This window comes from Phodopus roborovskii, unplaced genomic scaffold, assembly GCF_943737965.1.
Source record: "Phodopus roborovskii unplaced genomic scaffold, PHOROB, whole genome shotgun sequence".
NCBI lineage: Eukaryota > Metazoa > Chordata > Mammalia > Rodentia > Cricetidae > Phodopus > Phodopus roborovskii.
In genome coordinates, this window is record NW_026126689.1 from 6,247,901 (window position 1) to 6,268,823 (window position 20,923).

General features: G+C 49.6%; 1 protein-coding gene and 2 long non-coding RNA genes across 7 annotated transcripts in view; 2 read left to right on the forward strand and 1 right to left on the reverse strand.

The window, feature by feature from the left end:
- Positions 1-567: 567 nt before the first annotated feature.
- Positions 568-20,923, reverse strand: part of Tbxas1 (thromboxane A synthase 1) — a 166,927-nt gene continuing 146,571 nt past the window's right edge. The window contains exons 10-13 of one of the 2 annotated variants that reach the window (XM_051174681.1): positions 13,930-14,021; positions 3,300-3,437; positions 1,277-1,439; positions 568-798 (exon numbers count right to left, since the gene is read on the reverse strand). In XM_051174681.1, coding sequence (XP_051030638.1) covers positions 724-798; positions 1,277-1,439; positions 3,300-3,437; positions 13,930-14,021 — 468 coding nt within the window. In that variant the 3' untranslated portion in view covers positions 568-723. Of the gene's footprint in view, positions 799-1,270; positions 1,440-3,299; positions 3,438-13,929; positions 14,022-20,923 lie in introns of both variants that reach the window. The other variant, XM_051174680.1, reaches the window with a different exon arrangement.
- LOC127214283 (uncharacterized) lies at positions 11,513-13,692 on the forward strand. Of its 2 annotated transcripts, XR_007833821.1 has the most exons (3): positions 11,586-11,688; positions 12,598-12,752; positions 13,293-13,692. It is a non-coding gene; the product is annotated as an uncharacterized LOC127214283 (long non-coding RNA). The 2 variants fall into 2 exon arrangements; XR_007833820.1 differs by lacking the exon at positions 13,293-13,692 and having other exon boundaries at positions 11,513-11,688; positions 12,598-13,026.
- Positions 15,118-17,819, forward strand: LOC127214284 (uncharacterized). Of its 3 annotated transcripts, none has more exons than XR_007833824.1 (5): positions 15,118-15,443; positions 15,541-15,628; positions 16,012-16,107; positions 16,204-16,771; positions 17,016-17,819. It is a non-coding gene; the product is annotated as an uncharacterized LOC127214284 (long non-coding RNA). The 3 variants fall into 3 exon arrangements; XR_007833823.1 differs by having other exon boundaries at positions 15,118-15,248; positions 15,405-15,443; positions 15,541-16,107; XR_007833822.1 differs by having other exon boundaries at positions 15,541-16,107.

Below are 20,923 nucleotides of genomic sequence, written 5' to 3' on the forward strand. Positions count from 1 at the left end.
TTTGAGGCTGAGTGTCCATACACATTATTCTGTGAAACCCATTCGTCATGAGAAGCTAAAGAAAAAAACCATGCCAGGGCCATGAGGACCTGTTCACCTAAGTGTCCCTGTCATGACACCTTGTTTATTCTCTAACAAAGCTTGCCTGAGGATCCGAGGGCAGAGCTAGCCACTAGTTAACCATAGAGGTCTGGAGTTCTGTACAGACAGACAGGAAGTGATCTTACTGAGTGGAGAGAGGAAGTGATAAATTGGGAGGAGACAGGAGCTCAGTCTCTTTTCGGCTGGGAAGTTAGCGAGGTAAGGAAGGCCTGCTCCTTTGTCTCCGATCCTGCAACATTTTCCTCTTTATCTGACCTAGAATTCATGCAGAACTCATGCTACATGTCCCCATGTCCCCTGCACTGTCCTGAGGCCAGGACTTCCTTTGACCATACTCACGGTTTAATCGAAATGACCTTTCCCATATCTAACCTCTGTCCCAAGAAAACCGTGCTTGGAACCCCACTGTCAAAATGAAACACGACAGACATTAACACTCAGGAACTATGACGTAACATGGTCATGTGCAGTGAACCCTTTTAATCACCCTAAGACAGATATCATATTCTTTAAACATTTCCATCTCCACAAGAGGCTTTTGTTTGAATCCCGAGTGCCCTCCAAACATTTGCAGATGTCATCATCACAAGGTGTCGTGGTTTTTTCCACCTGCCTTCTGTGTCAACGTGACACAATCTTGATGTATACTCCATTTTTGGGACTCAGGGCAGATTTGGATTCTAGCTGAAGTGGAACCTAAGATAGAATAAGTTAAAATATTTGTCAGAGTCCGAACCCAGAAGCCCGAAGCTGGAAGCATGGCTTGGGAAAAGCTAGCCGTGGGCTGAGAGACAGGACCTTGGAAGTCAGAAGGAGCCAGAGGGAGGCCCCTGGCTTCTGTGGGGGAAGATGAGCACCCCAAACCCTCCGGGGGCAATGAGGACAGCTTCAGGGGCTGCTGCACTAGACGATGCTGTAGGAAGAAAGCATCGTGGATGATGGGCCGACACTTAACCCGTCCACAAGCATTCACTCATCGGCGCTCACATGTGGGACGAGATGGGAGACTGCAGGGCTTTTCTTGTTTGTTTTGTTTTTGTTTTTAAATCAAACTCTTTGATCGAGAGATGGGGCCTCCCTGGGAGGAGAGGGCCAGCACTGGCTCACAAGCAGAGACTGACCTACTGGGGGCAGAGATGCAGGGTGAGCCCCGCCCTGGAGTACATACCCTCACCTGAGTCTGGGAGCTGGCTTCAAGGCGGAACTTGTGTAGGACCTGGAGGAGTGTCATTTTGACCACCAGCAGTCCCAGCCGCACCCCAAGGCAGCTCCTGGGGCCAGCCCCGAAGGGCAGGTATGTGAAGGGTCTCTGCTGAAGCCGGGCCTCCGCTGTGAACCTACGGGTCAGGTGAAGGTTATGGTCGGCCTCAAACACCTGCTCCCTCTAAAGCGGTGGTTCTCAACCTTCCTAATACTGAAACCCTTTTTAACAGCTCCTCATGTTGTGTGGCCCCCAACCATAAAATCATTTCCTTGCTGCTCCAGAACTGTAATTTTGTTACAATTGTGAATCGTAATGTAAATATATGATATGTAGGTTGAGAACCGCTGATACAAGGTCTCATTTCTGGTTGAGGAACCCCTTCATCTGGAACCCCTTCCCTCCATCAGTCCAGAACTGTCCTCCCCAATCCCAGAAGCTGCTCCATTCAGACAGTCAGCTGAGTCATTACTATCCATGTGTGTGTGAAGCCCAGAGATAATCCAGACCCCTAAGGCTTGTGCAGCACACCCTGACCCCTAAGGCTCCCCTTCCCCCTCCTGTCCACCCCTCCTGTCCGCCCCTCTCCCTCCCCTCACGTTTCCTCAGCAAAGTTCCCGGGCACTGTGGCGCCTCCTAGGGACCTGGCCCGCTGCCTCCCCACCGCCCTGGCTCTGCTGCTCAGAATGCGGGGGGGGGGGGGGGGAGCTTGAGTCCCCGGGAGCCTCCAGCTTTGGCCTGAAGGCGGAATGGCTGGCCCTGCTTTCAGATCTCATCCCCAGCTCTGTGGAGCTAGGTGACAGTCACAGTCTGCGACGGCCAGCATGCTTCTTCCCACTTGCAGGCTTTGTTGTCACTCTGAGCACCGCAGCTGCAGTGTCCGGTTTTGCATCTTTACTGTGTTTGCAGGACCTGCAGCCGTGGGTGCTCGCTACCTGAGTCTCACAACCTATGAGCGGGTTGTGGAGGAGGGCTGGGCTCAGATGGAGTCTTAGATGGAGAGCCACAGTGGCTCCTCACCAGCCTCCCCTGGCAGGACAGGAGTAAGTGGCTGCTCTGTGAAGGGGCAGGGTGTGAGGGCTCCGCACCACGTTTCTAACACCAAATAGCCTAGAAATGAAGCCCACAGCAGACCAGATCCACGTCCGAGGAAGGAAGAGGATCCAGGCCCGTCGGCTCTCATGGAGTTAGGTTTGAAGGACAGTTACACTGACGGGAATGTACTGGACAGAAGCGGTGTGTTTGTTTGCCGCTTTCTCGTGTCACCCGCAAGGTGGGGAGATGCTTCAGTGGTTAAGATCATGTACCACTCTCGTAGAGAACCAGTTTGGTTCCCAACACTATGTCAGGCAGCTCACACCTGCCGGCAGCTCACACCTGCCGACAGCTCACACCTGCCGGCAGCTCACACCTGCCGGCAGCTCACACCTGCCGGCAGCTCACACCTGCCGGCAGCTCCAGTTCCATGGACCTGATGCTCTTCTGAAGTCCATAGGTACCTACACTCAACGTGCACATAACTCTCTCACACGCACGCACACATGCACGCACGCACACACCACACACACGCACACACACAAGCACACACATTCACACACACCACACACACACCACACACACTCTCACAAGCACACACATTCACACACACCACACACACCACACACACACTCACACAAGCACACACGCACACCACACACACACACACACACATAATTAGAAATGAAATCTAAAAAAATAAAAACAAACAAAAGCCAACCCTACATCCTGTGTCCTGGTTTGGACAAACAAAAGGTACTGACCCTTGTGCGGGTCACTGCTGGCTCCCCAGATCTTTGGATTCTGCTTTCCCTTTGGAAAAGGTGCCTCACCTGAACTGCTGCGGTCTTCATTTGGGGACGACTTCGCCCATGACTCCTAGCTGTTCTCTGTGGCAAGGTTTCTATCCCATACCCTCTCATCCCTCAGGGACCCCTGTTTCCAGACAGAATTCACTCACCTTTCAGGGTCAAAGGTCTCAGGGTGTGGCCAGTGCTCTGGGTCACGGTGCAGGGCACCCACGGCTATCTCCAGTACTGTACCTGCGGGGATGTGCTGTCCCAGCACATCACAGTCCTGTGCTGCCTCCCGTGTGAATCTGTGGGAGACAGAGGCAGGGAAGCTTGCCAGGCGGTAGGGCCTTCGGGCGATGTGGGACCCAAGGCGGGGAGTACCGAGTGAGGCTGGAGACAAGGGACCCAGCCCTCTAGCCAGGGTGGCCAGAGAGGAACCAAGGTATTTCCCTCAAACCCCTTTCAACCTCAAAGTCCTTGTGACGCACATGGCCCTTGGAGATGATGCCTCATCCATGGAGCACTGCGGAGTCGTCCATGTACCTGGGGATTTCGGAGGTGACTTCAGGGGCTACTACATCCCGGCTAAGCTAACGGTGCTTCCTTCTGCTATTCCTTGTCTTCTCGCTCACAGTAAGCCTCCTCTGATAACCCCCTTCCCCCTTCCCTTCATCTCCTCTCATTGTCCAACCCTTGTCTCCCCGTTCCATGGGTGATTGAAAATATTGGCTTTTATGATCTTCCGCTTGAAGCTTTAATAAATCATAAATGTCACCACAAGGGCCTGCTAAAGGCTCCAGACAGCATCTCTGTGAGCCATTGCATCCTCAAGTACACAGTCCAAGCAGTCGAAGCAGCCAGCGCAGCCTGGACCTGTTAAAGAGTCTTCTCTTGTTCCAGACCCCACGCAAAGCAAGCAGCTTCCCAAGTCACTGGGTATATGGGCTGAGTGACACACCCAAGTGAGGGTATGTGCTGTCTCCACAATCCAAATAGGCCACTAGATATGCGTCTTTCTTGGTGGTGGGAGGGGCCAGGTCAATAACTTATCCTTCACCTTAGAATGAGTATCTCTGCATGTCCCACACCATTGGAGTCCTGAGAATTTCACTGAGTTACAGGGTCCTTGAATTTTGGTTGCATTGAATTCCCATCCTCTGACATGAGTATGCGTTACCAATGAGTTCAAAATGTTTGCCACCTCCTGCACACTTGGTCCAATCAGCATAATGTCATCAATGATGTTTTACTGAAGAGACAGATGATCAAATCCCTTATAGTTATGACACAGGGCAGGAGAGTTAATATATCCCTGAGGCAAACCGTAACAGTATACTTGCTGGCAAATTGCTTTTGGTAGTCCTTATGGACAGGTACCAAGAAAAAGGCATTTGTTGAGTCATTAGCTGCATACCATGAACCAAGAGATGTGTGTTAATCCATCTGTTCAAGTAAGGGTGCCACATCTAGTACAGCAGCTACAATCAGAGTTCCTACCTGATTGAGTTGTCAATAGTCAACTGTCATTCTCCATGATCCACCTGGCTTCTGCACTGGCCAGATAGGAGAGTTAAAGGGACATGTGGTGGAAACCACCACCCTTGCATTTTCAAGTCTTAGACGGTGGCACTAATTTGTGCAGTTCCTCCAGGGATGCAAAACTGTTTTTGATTCACTATTTTCTTTGGCAGAGCAACTCTTAAAGGCTTCCATTTAGCTTTTCCAACCATCATAGCCCTCACTCCACAGGTCAGGGAATCAGTGTGAGAACTCTGCCAACTTCTAAGTGTATCTACCCCAATTATGCATTCTGGAACTGGGGAAATAACCACGGGATGAGTTCAAGGACCTGTGGCACCTACTGTGAGTCAGACTTCAGTCAACTCTATTAATTGCCTGGCCTCCAGAAGCCCCTGCTTTAGCTGGACGGCTACACTGTTTCTTGGGATCTTCCATAGTCAGCATCAATTCAGAACCAGTATCCAACAGACCCTAAGAAAGTCAGATTGTTTCCTCCCCCCAGTATTTTGGGACTGACTCAGCTCTGGGACCAGGCTGGATGGAAAGTGCTCTTAACAAAATGGCGCCTGCAACATGGGGCCTGAGAACTTCCACTTAAAGCTTAACAAAAGCTTAAAAAGGGGCTTTAGAAACAAAAGAACAGAGACAAGCAAGGCCTCTTGGTAGCAGCATTTTTCTTGGTTGGGCTCTTGTTAGAGACAAGCAGAGACTTGCAAGGCTCCTTTAAGGGAGGTTTCTGATTCAGCATAGCAGCAAAAACCGCAAGGCTTTTAAAGAGCTCTGTTAACAGTTTAATGGTATGTAGCTGGCAGTGGCAGTGACCACATCTCCAAGTGGGCAGCACGATGCTGGATGGCAGCATAGACCAGGGCAGTGAGCATAGAGCTCAGTGCTGGTGGTAAATGTACCCCGCCATCTTGGATAGACCATGGCTAATACAGTTGTGGCTTTAATTTTAACAATGTTGTTTAGCAGATAAAAGACTCCCCCACAAAAAAGATTTATAGTAAAGACAGATTCAGATAATGAACAACCTGTAAAGGTTTACAATGTGTTTTAAAATATACATAGGCTTGGGAGAGAAAAAGAAACAGGATAAAGTGGTTTTAAAAAAAATAGAGAGTCTGGGCACTGTATGCCATTGTGCTGACTTTTATTGTTTGACTGCTTAGGAAATAGCAACAACTGTTAAAAGAAATGCTGCTGAGTTAACCCAATTTATATATTTAAAAAATGCTTTGACTGCCAAATTTAAGTCTAAGGACAGGTTACTGGGGAAAAGAATTTCTAATTTTGTTTCCACAGAAAATAAAAAGCTGTGGATTCCTTCCAGACTAACATGGTTTGATCAAGCCAGACCCCCTGAAACAGTGTCCCAGGTGATCAAACATTCAAAACAGCTGGGACAAGGCAGCCTTGCAGACTACAGCCAGGATTTCTGCATCTTCTTAGAATCCCCCATGACAGCACCCCCTACCAGCAGGAAACAGTTTGGAAAGAACAACGCCCAAATTCCCAAATATTGTTTATAAATGTTTGTTTTCATTTAAATGGGGTTGGAATGTAGGACCAAGAGGAGTAAGAGGTCCAGACCCTCTCTCCAGTAAGATAAGACCAAATGGAAACACTTAGATTGATAGAAGTGGGTTAATATTTAAGACAGAGCTAGCCAATAAGAAACACTAGTAACTGGCCAACAGATTTATAATTAAGACAGCGTCTCTGTGTGTTATTTTGGGACTGACACAGCTCTGGGACCAGGCTGGTGGGAGAGTGCTCAGAACATCCCAGTGTATAGTCATCCTTGGAAAAGGCCATAGGTCCCTCTTGGGGGAAGAACTAGAGAAAGGCTAATTGTAAATCTTTTAGGTATCTTATCAGGGTCCTTCCTTGGGGAACCTGGACACCCTATCTTCAAGGGATTCTGAGTCTGCCAACTGGCTCAAGTCTGGAAATTGATTCACTGGCTGAAATTGTAGTGATATTTTGTTTGTAATCTAACAAATAAAGCTTGCCTGAAGATCAGAGTATACAGCTAAGCCACTAGTTAGCCACACACATGCACTCAAGTGCGCGCGCGCGCGCACACACACACACACACACACTAAGCCATAGAGGACAGGCAGTGGTGGCCACACCTTTATCTTAGCACAGATGGATCTCTGTGAGTTCAAGGCTATTCTGGGCTACATGAGAGTGAGTCAGTCTAAAAGAGAAACTGCTCACACAAAGGTGATCCCAACACTTGAGCGTGCCAACGCCTTTAATCCCAGCACTAGAGAGGAGTATAAGGCAGGATCTCAGGGCAGTCTGAGGTTTGGTGGAGAGCATTGCAGGCTGCACTCACTCTGAGGACAGGGTGGCCCCTTTGGTTTGAGCCTTGGTAGAGGTGAGAACTCTCCAGTGGCTTGGCTACTTTGCTTTTCTGATCTAGCTTGAATCCCAATATCTGTCTCTGGGTTATTATTATTCATGTTACACGAGATTGCCTTTTGCCATGATCTAATACAGCCTTTCTTTCATTTGAGAATGTTTCTGATTATACAGCTCAAACAGATGCAGTAGGCTTCTTATCTATTTTATGGCTGGAAACACAATGACTGATTAGTCAGTACCAAAAGTCCAGAGGTTTAGAGGCAACTATTGGTGGCCTTGAGGAACATCAGTAATGTCTTGCATGGCATTTCCTCCAAAAGAAGTCACTGCTGGTTTAGCAGTTACCGAAGCATTTATTCCCTCAGTAGAAGATGAAAAGAGCAATACTTCAAGGGATGGGACTGAGGGTACTACTTTCTCAAGTGAGGTTCCTTAAGAATCTAAGGGTTCAAAGTTTCAGTAGGGCCCTGGCACACATTCCCATTCCAGGTTTTAGGACCCTGTTCTTTACCAATTAATGTCCTTATTTTTAACCACCAACACCCTCTGAGACTGAGACTTGAATCCTTGCTGTAATTCAGCCAACCTTATAAGGAGGGCTTCAGTTTGATTTCCTGAAACTTGAGCTCTGTGGCTGCTGGAGAGGAGACTCTCTTCCGGGTACACTTAGAAACCTTTAGACTGTTTATTTGTAGCTAGAGCCAGTCAGCTTTATCACTAAGTTTGTTGTTGTCCTTTACTGTACTGTGAAGTTGATTCATTTCATCATGGATCTCATCCCTATTCTCTACCAGTGCTTATCTGCATCCACCAAATCACGACTCTCCTGTAGTCATGCCAGCCGTGAAGCTCAGACTCCAAATGCTGTAATGTCCTTGCCTGACGTCCATGATCTGAGTTCCTCTTCTTCAGATGCTGTTACTCTTGGGACCAGACAGAAGTCAGCTTCTGGAAATCCAAATAGCCAAGAGAACCATGGGCCCTCTGTGCTTGCTTTAGGATGCACACATGCAATCTTGAGGATGCACACATGCAGTCTTGAGGATGCACACATGCAATCTTGAGGATGCACACATGCAGTCTTGAGGATGCACACATGCAGTCTTGAGGATGCACACATGCAATCTTGAGGATGCACAATGCAATCTTGAGGATGCACACATGCAGTCTAGATTTCAGTCTTGAGAGTTCTGGCCAGAGTTTCTTGAGAATTTTGAAGGATGGGATAAAGCCTTCTTTGGACAAGGGTGGAGCTGGAGCTACTGTTTCCCCTTATCAATACCGATGCCTCCATCTACCTCCCCTCTCTCCTCTCCATCTACAGCTGGGACTGTAGACGCCGATGGGCGTCTTTCTAACTTTGCCTGCTTGTCTCAATAAACAAAGACTGTTCCTCACTCTCCTCACTTCAGACATTTCCCATTACAGGTGAAGTGAGGGCTGGGTGGCCCTCTGTGGCCTTGTATTGGGGTGCAGGGGCAACTTTCAAGGGATGGTTTCTGATGGGAGTGTAAGGGTTGTTCTCGACTTTCTTATCCTCTTGCTCACAGTCTGGACTCCTACAATCATGCTCAGTTTCCCCCATTTCTCTCCCTCCCATCTGGTGGTTCATCCCTGCTGTCTGGCCTCTGTCTCTTCCTTTGCATGGGTGGTCTTCATGCCAAGATCCTTGAGAGTGTTGGGAAGTCCACCCAATGGGCACTCTACAGTTTTTATTTTACTTGGCAAACCTGTGCCATTCATTGTAATTCATGAAGCCATGACTAAGAGAAGGAGATGAGGGGCTGGAGAGATGGCTCAGCAATTAGAAACACTGGCTGCTCTTCCAGAGGTCCTGAGTTCAATTCCCAGCAACCACATGGTGGCTCACAACCATCTGTAATGGGATCTGATGCCCTCTTCTGGCATTCAAGCATACAGGCAGACAGAGCACTCACATCTTAAAAAATAAAATAAAATAAAATAAACAAACAAAATTAAGGAGAAGATGAAAAACAAGGAAAACCAGCCTATAGCAGAGACACCCTCCCTGTAGAAAAGACCTGGCTCTCCTGCCTGGCAGGGATACTGGGTGATGAGCACGCCTCCTCCTATCTGCCTGTTCTGTCTACATACCTGCTCATTTCTGTACTTCCCTCCACAGGGGCCTGGAATCAGTGGAAAACCTGTGCTCTGAATACTTAAAACAGGATAAAAGTGTCTATAGTAGCCCCAATCCTTCTGTTAGCGCCATGTTAACTCTGGAGTATTCTAATGCTAGAAGTGGTCTTGGTGAGTGTCTTAGGTAGGGTGTCTATTGCCGTGAAGAGACACCATGGCCACAGCAATTCTTACAAAGGAAAACATTTAATTGGGGCTGGCTTACAGTTCCAGAGGTTCAGTCCATCCTCACCATGGTGGAGACCCTACATGCCACCATGATGGTGGCTACATCTTGACCAGAAGGCAACAGGAAATGGGCTGTTTGTCACACTGAGCTAAGGTTGAGTAAAACAGACCTCAAAACCCACCCCTGTAGTGACACACTTCCTCCAACGAGGCCACACCTACCTCAACAAGGTGGCAACACCTCCTAATAATCTAATAATGCCACTCCCTTTGGGATTATGGGGCCCAGTTACATTGAGACTACCACAGTGAGGCTGGGCTGTTTGTTAATATTCTGTTGTGGAGAGGCGCATGCAGACTGCCATCTGAACCATCTCAGGTGAGCAGTTCTGCAGAGGAAGGACAAATGGAGAGCTGTCACCCTAGAATCTGGGCGTCTTCCTCATTTGGTGGAGGGCACCTGGCCACACCGTTTTGTCCAGTCAGAAGGAGACTACATGTGTTTGTATGTGAACATAGCATTTCTAGAAGAGCACCCACTGTGGTTTGGATAGGAAGTGTTCCTGTAAAAGGCTCACATGTTTAAAGCTGGGTTCCCAATGCACTGTTCACAGACAAGCCTTTGGGGGAAGTCATCGGCCCGCGGGGACTCTGGACATATCAGTGGATTAACTGATTGATGGAATTCATAATTTGCTGGGCATTATTGGGAAACGGTGGAAACTAGGGGTTGGGGCCAAACTGGAGGATGCAGGTTGGGGGCCTGCTACAGAAGGGTCTGTTTTGTTACCGGCCCCTTAATTTCCCTCTTGTTTCTTTCCCCCCCCTCTTTCTCCCTTTTTCCATCTCTCCGGCTCTTCCCTCTCCCTTTCCTTCTTCCTTCCCCATCTCTGAATTTATCTTTTCTTTCTCTCTTCCATCTCTACGCTTGGCTTTCATGAAGAGAGTAGTCTTTTCTACCATGCCTTCACGCCCCGGGCCTGAACACAATGGAGCAAGCTAACCTTGGATGGAAACCCCAGAAACCATGAGCCAGTACAAACTCTTCCTTCTTTAAGCTGTCTGTCTCGGATGTGCTAACGATGGAAAGCTGACCAACGCAATGCCTAACCTACAGTGGCCTCTTCAGGGGGATGTCACTGGACAGGGCTGGAAGTCCATTTCCTTTGGCTCCTTCTATGCTTAGGGTTTGTTCTTGTTTTTAAGTAGAAGCACATTATTTTTATAATTACTGTAAATTTTTAAATAACGCTGGGTCTTAGCCATTGCTCAGTTGGTAAAGTGTGTGCCTTTCCAGCACGCACCTGAGTTTGATGATGGGTGTGTGGTAGGGGCGTAATCCCACCCCTGGGGAAGCAGAGGCGAGGTCCCTGGGGAATCACTGGCCAGGAGTTAGCCGAATTGATGAGCTTCTAGCCAAAGAGGGAAAATTTCTCAAAGGTGATGGATGGCCTCCCTGAGGATAAGAGCTGTGATTGTCCAGTCTGCACACACGGGCATACACACACACACACACACACACACACACACACACACTACAGATAAGATGATGCTGGTTTTTATTTCAAGGGATAGGCTTAAGCATCCCCAAATGCTTTAGAGGAAATAGTTATCAGACAAAGTGCAGTGGTATATTGGTTTTGCTCATGAAAGGAATTAAGAGTAACTATGGGGTTCCTCTGTTTAACCTTGGGATGTCTCAGAAACAATAAGAAGCCAAGCTAGGGACCCCATTCGGATCCAAAATCTCTGGTACCCTCAGAATGTGGCTTGGAGCTGGCTCCAAAATCCAGAACTTACAACTTGACATTTCCAACTTTAGTTCCAAGTGACACGTGGCCATGCTCCGGTATCTCCAGCTTTTCTTTGCTAGAATCGGCTGGGACCAGCACGCAGGACTCCTGGCAGGCTGGGGATAGGGCCTACCCCTTTGGTGTCTCCTGCCTGATTCATGGGAACACGCCGAGCTAGACTGTGCGGTCTGGATTGAGTTCACATCAGAAACAACTGACTGGATTGTTTATGGCGCTGGCTTCTCTTTCAGGTAAGCCATGCTGCTGCGGAGAAGTCAGCACGCTTTCTCAAGAGGAAACAGAGGAAACTACAGGAAAAGGAAATGCTGTCGCTGTACATTCATTCCCGGACCTGTGTGTTGCATCACGTGTGACTGGCTTGTCCTTCTACTTCTGCCCCTGGATGAGGCTGCCGGGGTTGTAAGAGCGGAGGTGTCTGTGGAGCAGCTATGGGGCCAATGGAGGGAGGCAATGAAGCTGTGCCCAGGCTGGTGACCAGTGTCCCTGCTCTGAGACCTCACTCTGTCGCTGCTTAAAGGTATTTCCTCACCTCTCACCTCCGAGTCCCCCTCCCTCTCCCCACCTACCGTGTGAAGAGAGAAGCTCAGGGCAGAGTGTAGCCAGCCAAGATTGTCCAGCAGACCAGGGCCCAGGGTTAAGGCTGTCCTACACTAGACCGGCCCTGTGTTATGCAGCCCAGGTACTGGATGTTCAAAACAATGCCTGCATCCATTGATTGTTTACAGTGGGCTATTCGGAGGCTCTGGGACGGTGTCCACATGTTGAAGTGTCTGTCCCCGTGGGTTACATTTTAGAGTCTGTTCCTTTACTCTTTTACTGTGTTACCTAGATGTGATCTCAGGAGAGGAATTTCTTATTTTTTGTTTTTGAGATCGGATCTTTGGGGCTGGAGAGATGGCTCAGCTGTTAAAGGCTAGGCTCACAACCAAGAAATATAAGAAATAGGATCTTTGTATGGGCTCAAGCTGGCCTATAAATCATGATCATCTGCCTCAGCTGCTCAAATGCTACCTAGGATTATAGGTATGCACCACCACGTCTGGCCATGAGATGAATTCTTGATTGGGTTTAGATTTAGGGAAAGATTTCTCTCCCCCCCCTTTTTTTTTAATATGAGCTAAGGTCTCACTATACTGTCCTAGCTGGCCTGCAACTCACAGAGATCTGTCTTCTGAGTGCTGGGATGAAAGGTACGCACCACCATACCCAGATGAAGTGATATAGTTTTGTCCAGTTTGTACAGTTTCTTCCTTCTGGGGGGATATAGTTCAGCTCAGTCAGTTCCCTGTTTCTCAGGCATCTCAGCCGCTGTGGGAAGGCCTGACCCCCGTTACCTGGGAAATGGAGACGGTCCTTGAAGGAGCCTTGTTCTGTTTTGCTACTGAATGTTTAGTTTTGAGTTTCATTTTGAATTTGTACTTTACAGTTCATACCAGCTGCCTGCTAAGTCCCCTGGGGGGAAAGCTGGGTATAAATCATGACCAGGAAAAAAGGATTGGACATCAGGTTGCTCGTGGCTTCTAAGAAAGCCCAGCAGGGCCACAGACTTGGATCCTTCTGCCAGCATCAGAGGAGCAACGAGTAAGCCTTTGAATTAATGAGCCGATCTGTGTCAAGAGACCCTCAACTCACACTCAGCAACTCAGAATATTTGCTTCTGGGCCAGCACAGTTTGGATTATGTCTATACATCTGCCCCGTCATGTTTGTGGATTGAAACATCCCTTTGAACTACCCTCAGATCACATTTTCTCTTGAAAATGACAAAAGGTCTCCTTATGGTCTATGTGGTATTAGAAGCAGCACTGAGCGAGGTTTAAAGAGATACGATTAAATGCTTCGTGCAACTTCCGTGACGTCGGCTCCCTGTTTTGCTACCTTCGGGGACCCTAGTTGAGACGCCTTTCCCGTGGGGCATTTGGTTTGGGGGAGGCTGAAAGAATCAGACCTGGCTCCTAAGCGGATTTGCAGGTGGCTGCGATGCTGTGAGCGCGCTGAACTGTGTGTGAGAACGTAATGTGAAGTTCAGTCGCAGCTTGACGTGCTGGGTGGGACGAGGGGTAGAAGCCCCTGTGGCTGGAGAGATGGCTCAGCAGTTAAGAGCTCTTACTGTTCTCTCCAGGTTCGGTTCCCAGCGCTCACATCAGGTGGCTCACAGCTTTCTGCAACTCCAGCTCCAGGAGATCTGATGCCCTCTAACCTCTGCTGGCTCCTGCAAGCAAGTGGTGCACATAAACCTGTGAAGGCACACATGCGCGCACGCACACACACACGTGCACATCTTTGAAAAAAAAAAATCCTTGCTATGAGGTCTTACATTGTGTAAGAGCTCGAGCAGGGACTGCTGGACACCAAGGAAGGAACATTCTAGCCCTAGATGACTCTCGGCTGAAAGTTGCCTCCAAGGGCATTAGCCTGTTTGGTGCATAGGCTACCTCTCTATGCTTAGCATAGAATATATAGGTGGGGAATGAATAATGGCTGAATGAGTGAATCTGGGCAGGGGTGATGGTAGATTCCATCAAGGGATAAGGGGCCAAAGAGACAGGGTTGGGCTGGGGAGGAAGGCCACAGTCGGAAAGGCTAGTGATGTTTGGTAAAGGTGGTTAACCTACAGGAGAATGGACCAGACTTTTCAGACCTGCATCCCCAGGGGATGCAAGGAAACCCAGGGGCCCTTTGGGAACACGGAACAGGCGGCAGCAGACTGAGGGTCAGTAAAGGTCCAAAAGGTCATGTTCAAGGGGCCGTGGGCATACCTGAAAGCTGGTGGGTACATCCTCAGGGTCTCTGCAATCACCATGTCCAGATAGGGCAGGCCTTCCTGCAGGCTGTGGTACCCAGGGGCTGGCTGAGGCAGGGAGCAGAGGAGGGTTGCGTTAGAAGGGCTCTCAAGCTCTCAGTCCTTTTCATGAACTCTTGCTCTGACTTCAGCAGACATTTCTGTCAAAGTCCCACAAGATGAAAAGTAGATTCCATCCAGATGGCCTCTCAGTAGCTCCCCTCCACCCCCCCCTCCACCCCCCACCCCCACCCCCGTCTCCAGTTCATTAACAAAGACGAGGAAGTTCAGCCTGGGAATTGGGGACCTTTGGGTATAAAGTGGAGAGGTCTGGCGTGATGGCCGTGTTGTCTACTTGACAGGAGGGAGACTCACCTGGGAGACAGGGTTAATTGAGGGGAGAAGACCCACCCACTGTGGGTAACACCCTTCCCTAGGCAGGAGATTCTGGCATGCACACATTCACTGTGAACCCTGACCCTGCTGATGTGAGCTCCTGATGCCTTGACTTCTCCACTGTGATGGGCTGCCACTGGAAACCTTAAGCTAAAATAATCCATTTCCCCCTTCAGTATTGTCAGTTTTTTTATCACAGCAACAGGAAAAGCAGCGAAGGCAGACTCTAAAACTACGGCGACAGTCACATGTCCTGGGAGCTGATAGCATGGCTGAGTATGGCAAGCACTTGTTTAACCCCCCCCCCCCAGCAAACCAAGGTGGTAGCTATTTCCTCTTTAAATGAGGAAGCTGAGGCTCAGAGTGGCTGTCACCTGCATAGTAATTGGTACGGAAATAAAGCTAAAAGACACGAGAGAAATAACAAAGAATAAAAGCTTGCAACAGTTAGCAGGGATGAACAGTTAACAAAATCCCCCAAAGCTATTATATAGCAGCAAGGAAGAGACAGCTCAGACGAAAAGCTGCCACAGGGTATGAAAAGGCAAAACCCCAGAGGAGGGACAGAAGTCATGAAGAAAAACACGTGAGATAGTAATGTTCTCACGCGTCAGGTTAGAAGTTGGAAAAGGCCGGTTAAATTTGGGGAGTGCAGTTGTCAGGGTTCCTAACATCTGCTTAGGAACAGGGACAGACTGGTGTGTGTGGCCAGCAGGTTGTGGGTACCCCATGGGTGGGGCAGGCTCCCTGTGGGGGTGGGGATTTGTCTGTAGCCAGGGCTACTGTCTATCTCTGAAATGCTCCCACGGGCTCATGTTTTGAATGCTTGTTTCTTCAGACGGTGACTGCATTCAGAGAGGTCAGGGGCCTATAGGAGGCTGGGCCTAGCTGCTTAAGTAGGTAACTAGAGGCATGCCTTGAAGGTGGTTAAAACCCAGGTCCTGGCCTGGTTTCTGGTCCTGATCAAATCCCAGCTCCTGCCACTCCAGCGCCACCACCACGGTGACAGACCGAACTCTCAGAACAGTGAGTCAAAGCGATCTTTTCCTTCACTAGGTGGTTTCCGTCAGGGATCTTGGCATGGCAACAAGAGAAGTAAGTAATACAGTGGCTACCGGCCTGGCAGTTTTCAGCAAGTTAACCACAACCAACCCAGCAGAATCCCTAACTTCCTTCTGTGTCCCCTCTGCAGAGCAGCAAGAGTCAGCTCTGAGACCAAGCATACCCTGCAGCTGTCACCGTCCACAGACCAGCCTGGTGGCTTACAGCCGGGAGTGACCGTAAGGCCGCACGGATAGGTGGGCGCACCACTGGGTTCCCGATTAGCATGGGGGGGCACAGCGGTGTTACCTGGGAAACTACTATAACTAACTGCAGAAAAGCTGGTGGTGGGAGAGGGGTCAGGGTCCCCATGATAACAAATACTTCGGCTGATCTGTGACGGTTCAGCCACCAAGTTAAACACAGCTGCTGGGCCATCAGGAGTCAGGCTGCGGAACATGTAGGTAGCCGAATCCCATGTCTGTGAATGCTCATGTGTTCTGAAGGCAAGGGAGGTATTTGTACTTTATAATATAAAGTGTCAACTATTGCCTGGTTTCCCCAGCCCTTTCCGTCTCTGTCTGGGGCTCCTACTTGGCTCCGCGCTTCTCCTCTGTCCTAGGCCCTGAGTGTGGCTGCGCTCTGCGACTGCTGTCCCGAGACGCCAACAGCTTCACTGCTAGATTCGTGCTGTGGGGTAGAGTTCGGTAGAGCTGGGGTGCGTGTTCTGGAGCTTGTATGGCCACCCCCTGCCTCCTGGGCTGCCTCCCCTGGACGAATTTTCAGCTGCTGTCTCTGTCTTGTCTGAACACAGGGGTGTGAACGTGGCTCGCAAACCACGCAGCATCTTAGTAGCCTCAAGCTGGAAGAGCATGGAGTATGTGGCAGGACCCGCCAAGGGACACAGAGAGTCAAGACTGCTGGAAGGATCGGTCTGCTGTGTGGAAAGGGGAGACACCGGAACCAGCGTCCCCTGGCTCAATTCCCTTCCCCACTTCAGGGCAGCCTAGGTCCGAGGAGCTTGGGGGTTCTGGGAACAACTTCTCTTCAGCTTCCCATCTTCAGGATGTCACTTTGTGTTTGTGTCCCGTGGCCACTGAGATCACAAAACATGAATTGTGTGGCCCTGCGTGTGACTGGCTTTGGTGATGAGAGCATGGATGGGAGAATTCAAAGTGAGTAACTGGAAATGTAGATCTTTTCTTTACTAAGAACAACCCTGAATGGAAATGAAGCAGCACCCTGACAGGTTCAACAAGAGCAGTGACGGAGAGAGCCCTAGGCCTGGTGGCCGTCCCTTGCTCCCGCCTGTTGAGTGAAGAGTCCATGCTTGCATTCTGCTCTAGGTCTCACAGATTGTGTAGCTGGCTCTGCAGGATGAGGTTAGTTGGTCCAAGGGGACCAGGATAGAGGTCTGGGCTGGGGCAAAGGAAAATGAGCCAGAGGTTGAGTGCGGCTGTCATGAGCTGCTGGGAGCCACCTTTTACTTCGTGGGTTGGGGAGCACAAGGCGCCAGTTGGTTCTAAGAAACCAATTGGATGTAAAGAGAGACGCAGGGACAAAGGACAGAGATATTCCTAGTGCCTCATAGAGTTCTTCCCCCCCCCCCCGCCCCCCGTGATCTAGGAGCTGTGTCTCTGATGGCTATGGTGCTGGCTCCCAGCTGAACCTGTGTGGATTATAAACTGTCAGATTTGTCAGGAGAAGCCCGCTAGGCCTGCTAAGTGACACTTCATTATAAAGCCGGCCCTTGGCTCTGTCCTTCCTCTGCAGGGCCTTCACTGACCCTAAGCCTTGACTCAAGTGCACTTGCGAGCATCACCTCAGCCCGAGTTCTCAGTCTATGTGGACGCTTGGGCCCCCTCTCTGGGTCTGTGGTCTGTGGTGGGATTTTCCAGAGCTTTACCGGAACCTCGTGTGCCCACCACACAGAAAGGGAAACACACCCTCCATTTAAGTTAGATGGTGTTCGTTCCTGGCATCTCAGGGACACAAAGGTCCGAGCTGAGCCGGCCAGCAGAGGGCAGCAGTGTATGGCGAATGGTGGACTCCGGTTCCTGAAAGGACAGTATCTTCAGGAGGGAGAAGACATGAGAGCCAGAGAGAAAGCCTGTCAGCCAGAGTCTTGCTGAGTGTTCTGAGGCCCCCATAGCCAACACTCATGGCGAACACCTCAGACGCTGCTGGGCTGGATGCCAGAGACCCGGAGAGACAAGGGCTCTGTCTTTGGGGAGCCACACACGTAACAGATCACAACCCCGGACTGACTCACTGATGTAGAATAAATAGGCTTGGTTGGGATGGACAGAGAGCCCATTCGGCTTGGGAGACCACCCCTTCCTTCACCCAGGCTGTAAGCCCGGTGCCAGGCTCAGGAGAGGCAGGACACAGAGCAGCAGTCCGTCTCGGTCAACTAGGGTCTAACCAAGGGGGTGAGGGTGGGGTGGGAAGGGGCAGGAGGGACACACATACCTACCGGGAGGGAGCCGGGCTCACACTGACCTTCCGGAAGGCGTGTGGATGGTGCTTCAAACTAGTGTGAAATAAATATTACCGCTCAATCAGGGGGCTTTGAACCCAATGGGATCAGTTGTTATTTTGGAAGAATTACGTTTCGTTTTTGCTTTTAGGATACGCTGGCCATGTGAGAGAAATACACTAAAATATTTGCAGATAACATGGCAAGGAAATTTGGGGCTTAAAAAAAAAAAGTCTTGTGAGTGGGTAAATGGTGAATCTAGAATGGCCATGAGATTGTACTCGACATGGTGACAGGTTCAGAGATGTCCCTTAATTAGGCTTGTAATTTATTTACTTAGTTTTAAAGATTGGTTCTTTTATTTTTTTTCTCCTGAGACAGGTGTGTGTGTGTGTGTGTGTGTGTGTGTGTGTGTGTGTATGTGTGTGTGTGTGTGTGTGTAGCCTTGGCTGTCCTGGAACTACCTTGAACTCAGAGAAAGCCTCTGCCTCCCAGAGCTGGGATTAAAGGCACGTGCTGTCATCACCCAGCCGTTTGTATTTTTACATTATGTGCACAGGTGTTTAGCCTGCACATGTCTGTCCATGGAAGCCAGAGCAGGTTTTGGATCTTCTTGAACCGGAGTTACAGGTAGTTGTTAGCCAGCATATGGGTACTAGGAACAGAGCCCAGGCCTTCTTGATGAGCAACCGCTGAACCATCTCTCCAGCCCCTTGCCTTGTAAATTGTATCTAGTAATGTCTTCCATAATAATAATAAAAAGAAAAGTTAAAATACCAAATGAAAATGTGAGCCCCACAACAGTGAGTGAGTGGGCCTGACTGCACAGAAACTCTTGGGGCGGCTGCCAAGGGTTAAACTGTGTCTGCCAGGCTTGACAGGTGGGGGCGGTGTACCACCCTGCCGGCGCACAGGACGGAGAAAGGAGTCCTGTCTGGGTGACCATTCGCTCCCAGAGAAGATGCCAAACAGCAGCGCGTAGCTGCTGGGGGACAGGGCGTGGCAAGCCGTGGCCGGCCTTTCCGATGTGGCTTTTCTTTGGCACCTAGAAACACACAAGCACAAAGCGGTGTGGGATGCGTTTGACAAAAGGGAAGGATGAGAAGCTTGGTGAAGGAAGTATCTGTCCTTGGAAGTGTGTGTGAGTGTGTGTGAGAGAGAGATGTGTGTGAGTGCGAGTGTGAGTGTATGTGCGAGTGTGAATGTGTGTGAATGTGTGTGAGTGTGTGTGTGAGTGTGTGAATGTGTGTGAGAGAGAGAGAGGTCTGCATGCATGAGGTATGCTTACTCATACCCTCTGTCCCTGAAGTGCTTGCCACACAACTGGTGGCATGCCAGGAGGGTCCTTGGGGCTGGATGGCCAGATGGTCTAATGGAATTAGCAAGCTCTAGGTTAGGTGAGAGACCCCATTTCAGAAAGCTAAAATAACACACACACACGCAGAGGAGAGACAGACAGACACACTCACACACACACACTCACATACTCTCTCACACTCACACACTCACTCACTCACAAACATACACACTCACACACACAGTCACGCACACTCTCACACACACTCTCTCACTCACACACACACTCACACACTCTCACACATGCACACAGCACATGCACACACACTCACACACGCACGCACACGCCACACACACACACACAGCTAGCGGGAGGGATGGAGCAACGGGCATCACTGAACCCCGGCTGGCCCACTGCAGGCTCCCAGTTTCTAAGAGCTGCCTAATGCCTGTAGGAGTGGGTGGGGTCTGCTTGGCCTGGAGGGCCAGGAAAACTGTGAGGGCTAAGCCAGGTATGAAATCACCCTGATTCTGCGGCCTCCAGACTTAGAAGTGGAGTGGTAAGGACCCTGAAGCCCACCTCTCTCCCATGAGGAAGCCCCATCCGCCCCTCTGTCCCTGGGCATTCCATGGGAGCTACCATCTTCCACAGGTGAAGGGCATAAGCATGAATGGATCGTACACTAGCAACGCCCTTGCTCAGTTCCCAGGGCACCATCCACAGGCCCCCTTGGCTGCCCCACCCCGATTCACCAGAAGGGCAAAGGGATGATGGAAATGGCACGTTCTGGAAATAGCATCAAACTGGTGGGCATTTCTGTTGGGACACACCCACTGGCAGGACTCCTGATAAGAAACATCTGTCCTCTACAAGGAGCGTTAGTAAGAAAGTGATTCCCAGGGCTAAGAAGTCATTTCAGCTGAGATTTGCTTCATGAAATGAATTTCTGTGCTCTCAGGGAGGAGGAAACTAAATATCAGGGAAAACGGAAATTAAAAATATGAGCGGGACCTGGCGTGTTTACATTCTCACATTAGGCTTCCTTGATTTTCAGGGAGAGTCTCGTTTATGTTGGATCTTTACTAGGCCATAAATTCAGTTTTATTTCTTAGATTTTTTTGGCCTCTTAGTCTTTTATTTTTAACATTTATTTTATGTGCATGTTTTGCCTGCATGTATGTATGTGTTCCATGTATGTGCCTGCTGCCCTATGAGTTCAGAAAAAGGTGTCGGATTCCCTGGACCTGGAGGTAGGGATGGTTGTGTGCTACCTACCATGTGGGTGCTGGGAATTGAACCCTGGTCCTCTGCAAGTGCTGAGCCATTTCCCTCGCCCTCATATTAAACTTTATTAAACACTGTTTTTGTTTTGTCTCCTTTTTTGAGAAAGGGTCCCTTGCTTTGTAGCTCTAGGTGGCCTTGGATTTGTGGATCCTCCTGCCTCAGTTTCCCAAGTGCTGGGACTATAGGCGTGTGGCATCTTTTAAGTGGGAAATAGTGTTTCCCTTTCATGGTAGCCATTTGACTCCAGGTGTGTGTGTGTGTGTGTGTGTGTGTGTGTGTGTGTGTGTGTGTGTGTGTGTGTGTGAGAGAGAGAGAGAGAGAGATGTTCTTTGAAAGCTAGACATACACTTACTCATATAGACCTACAGAAATCCACACACTAGGTGTGTGCACAGATGTGACCCGGGGTGTACATGAAAATGAGGACATAAAAGTGGCATTGACTGTGTTTTCTTTCAGTTTTTTGAGACAGGG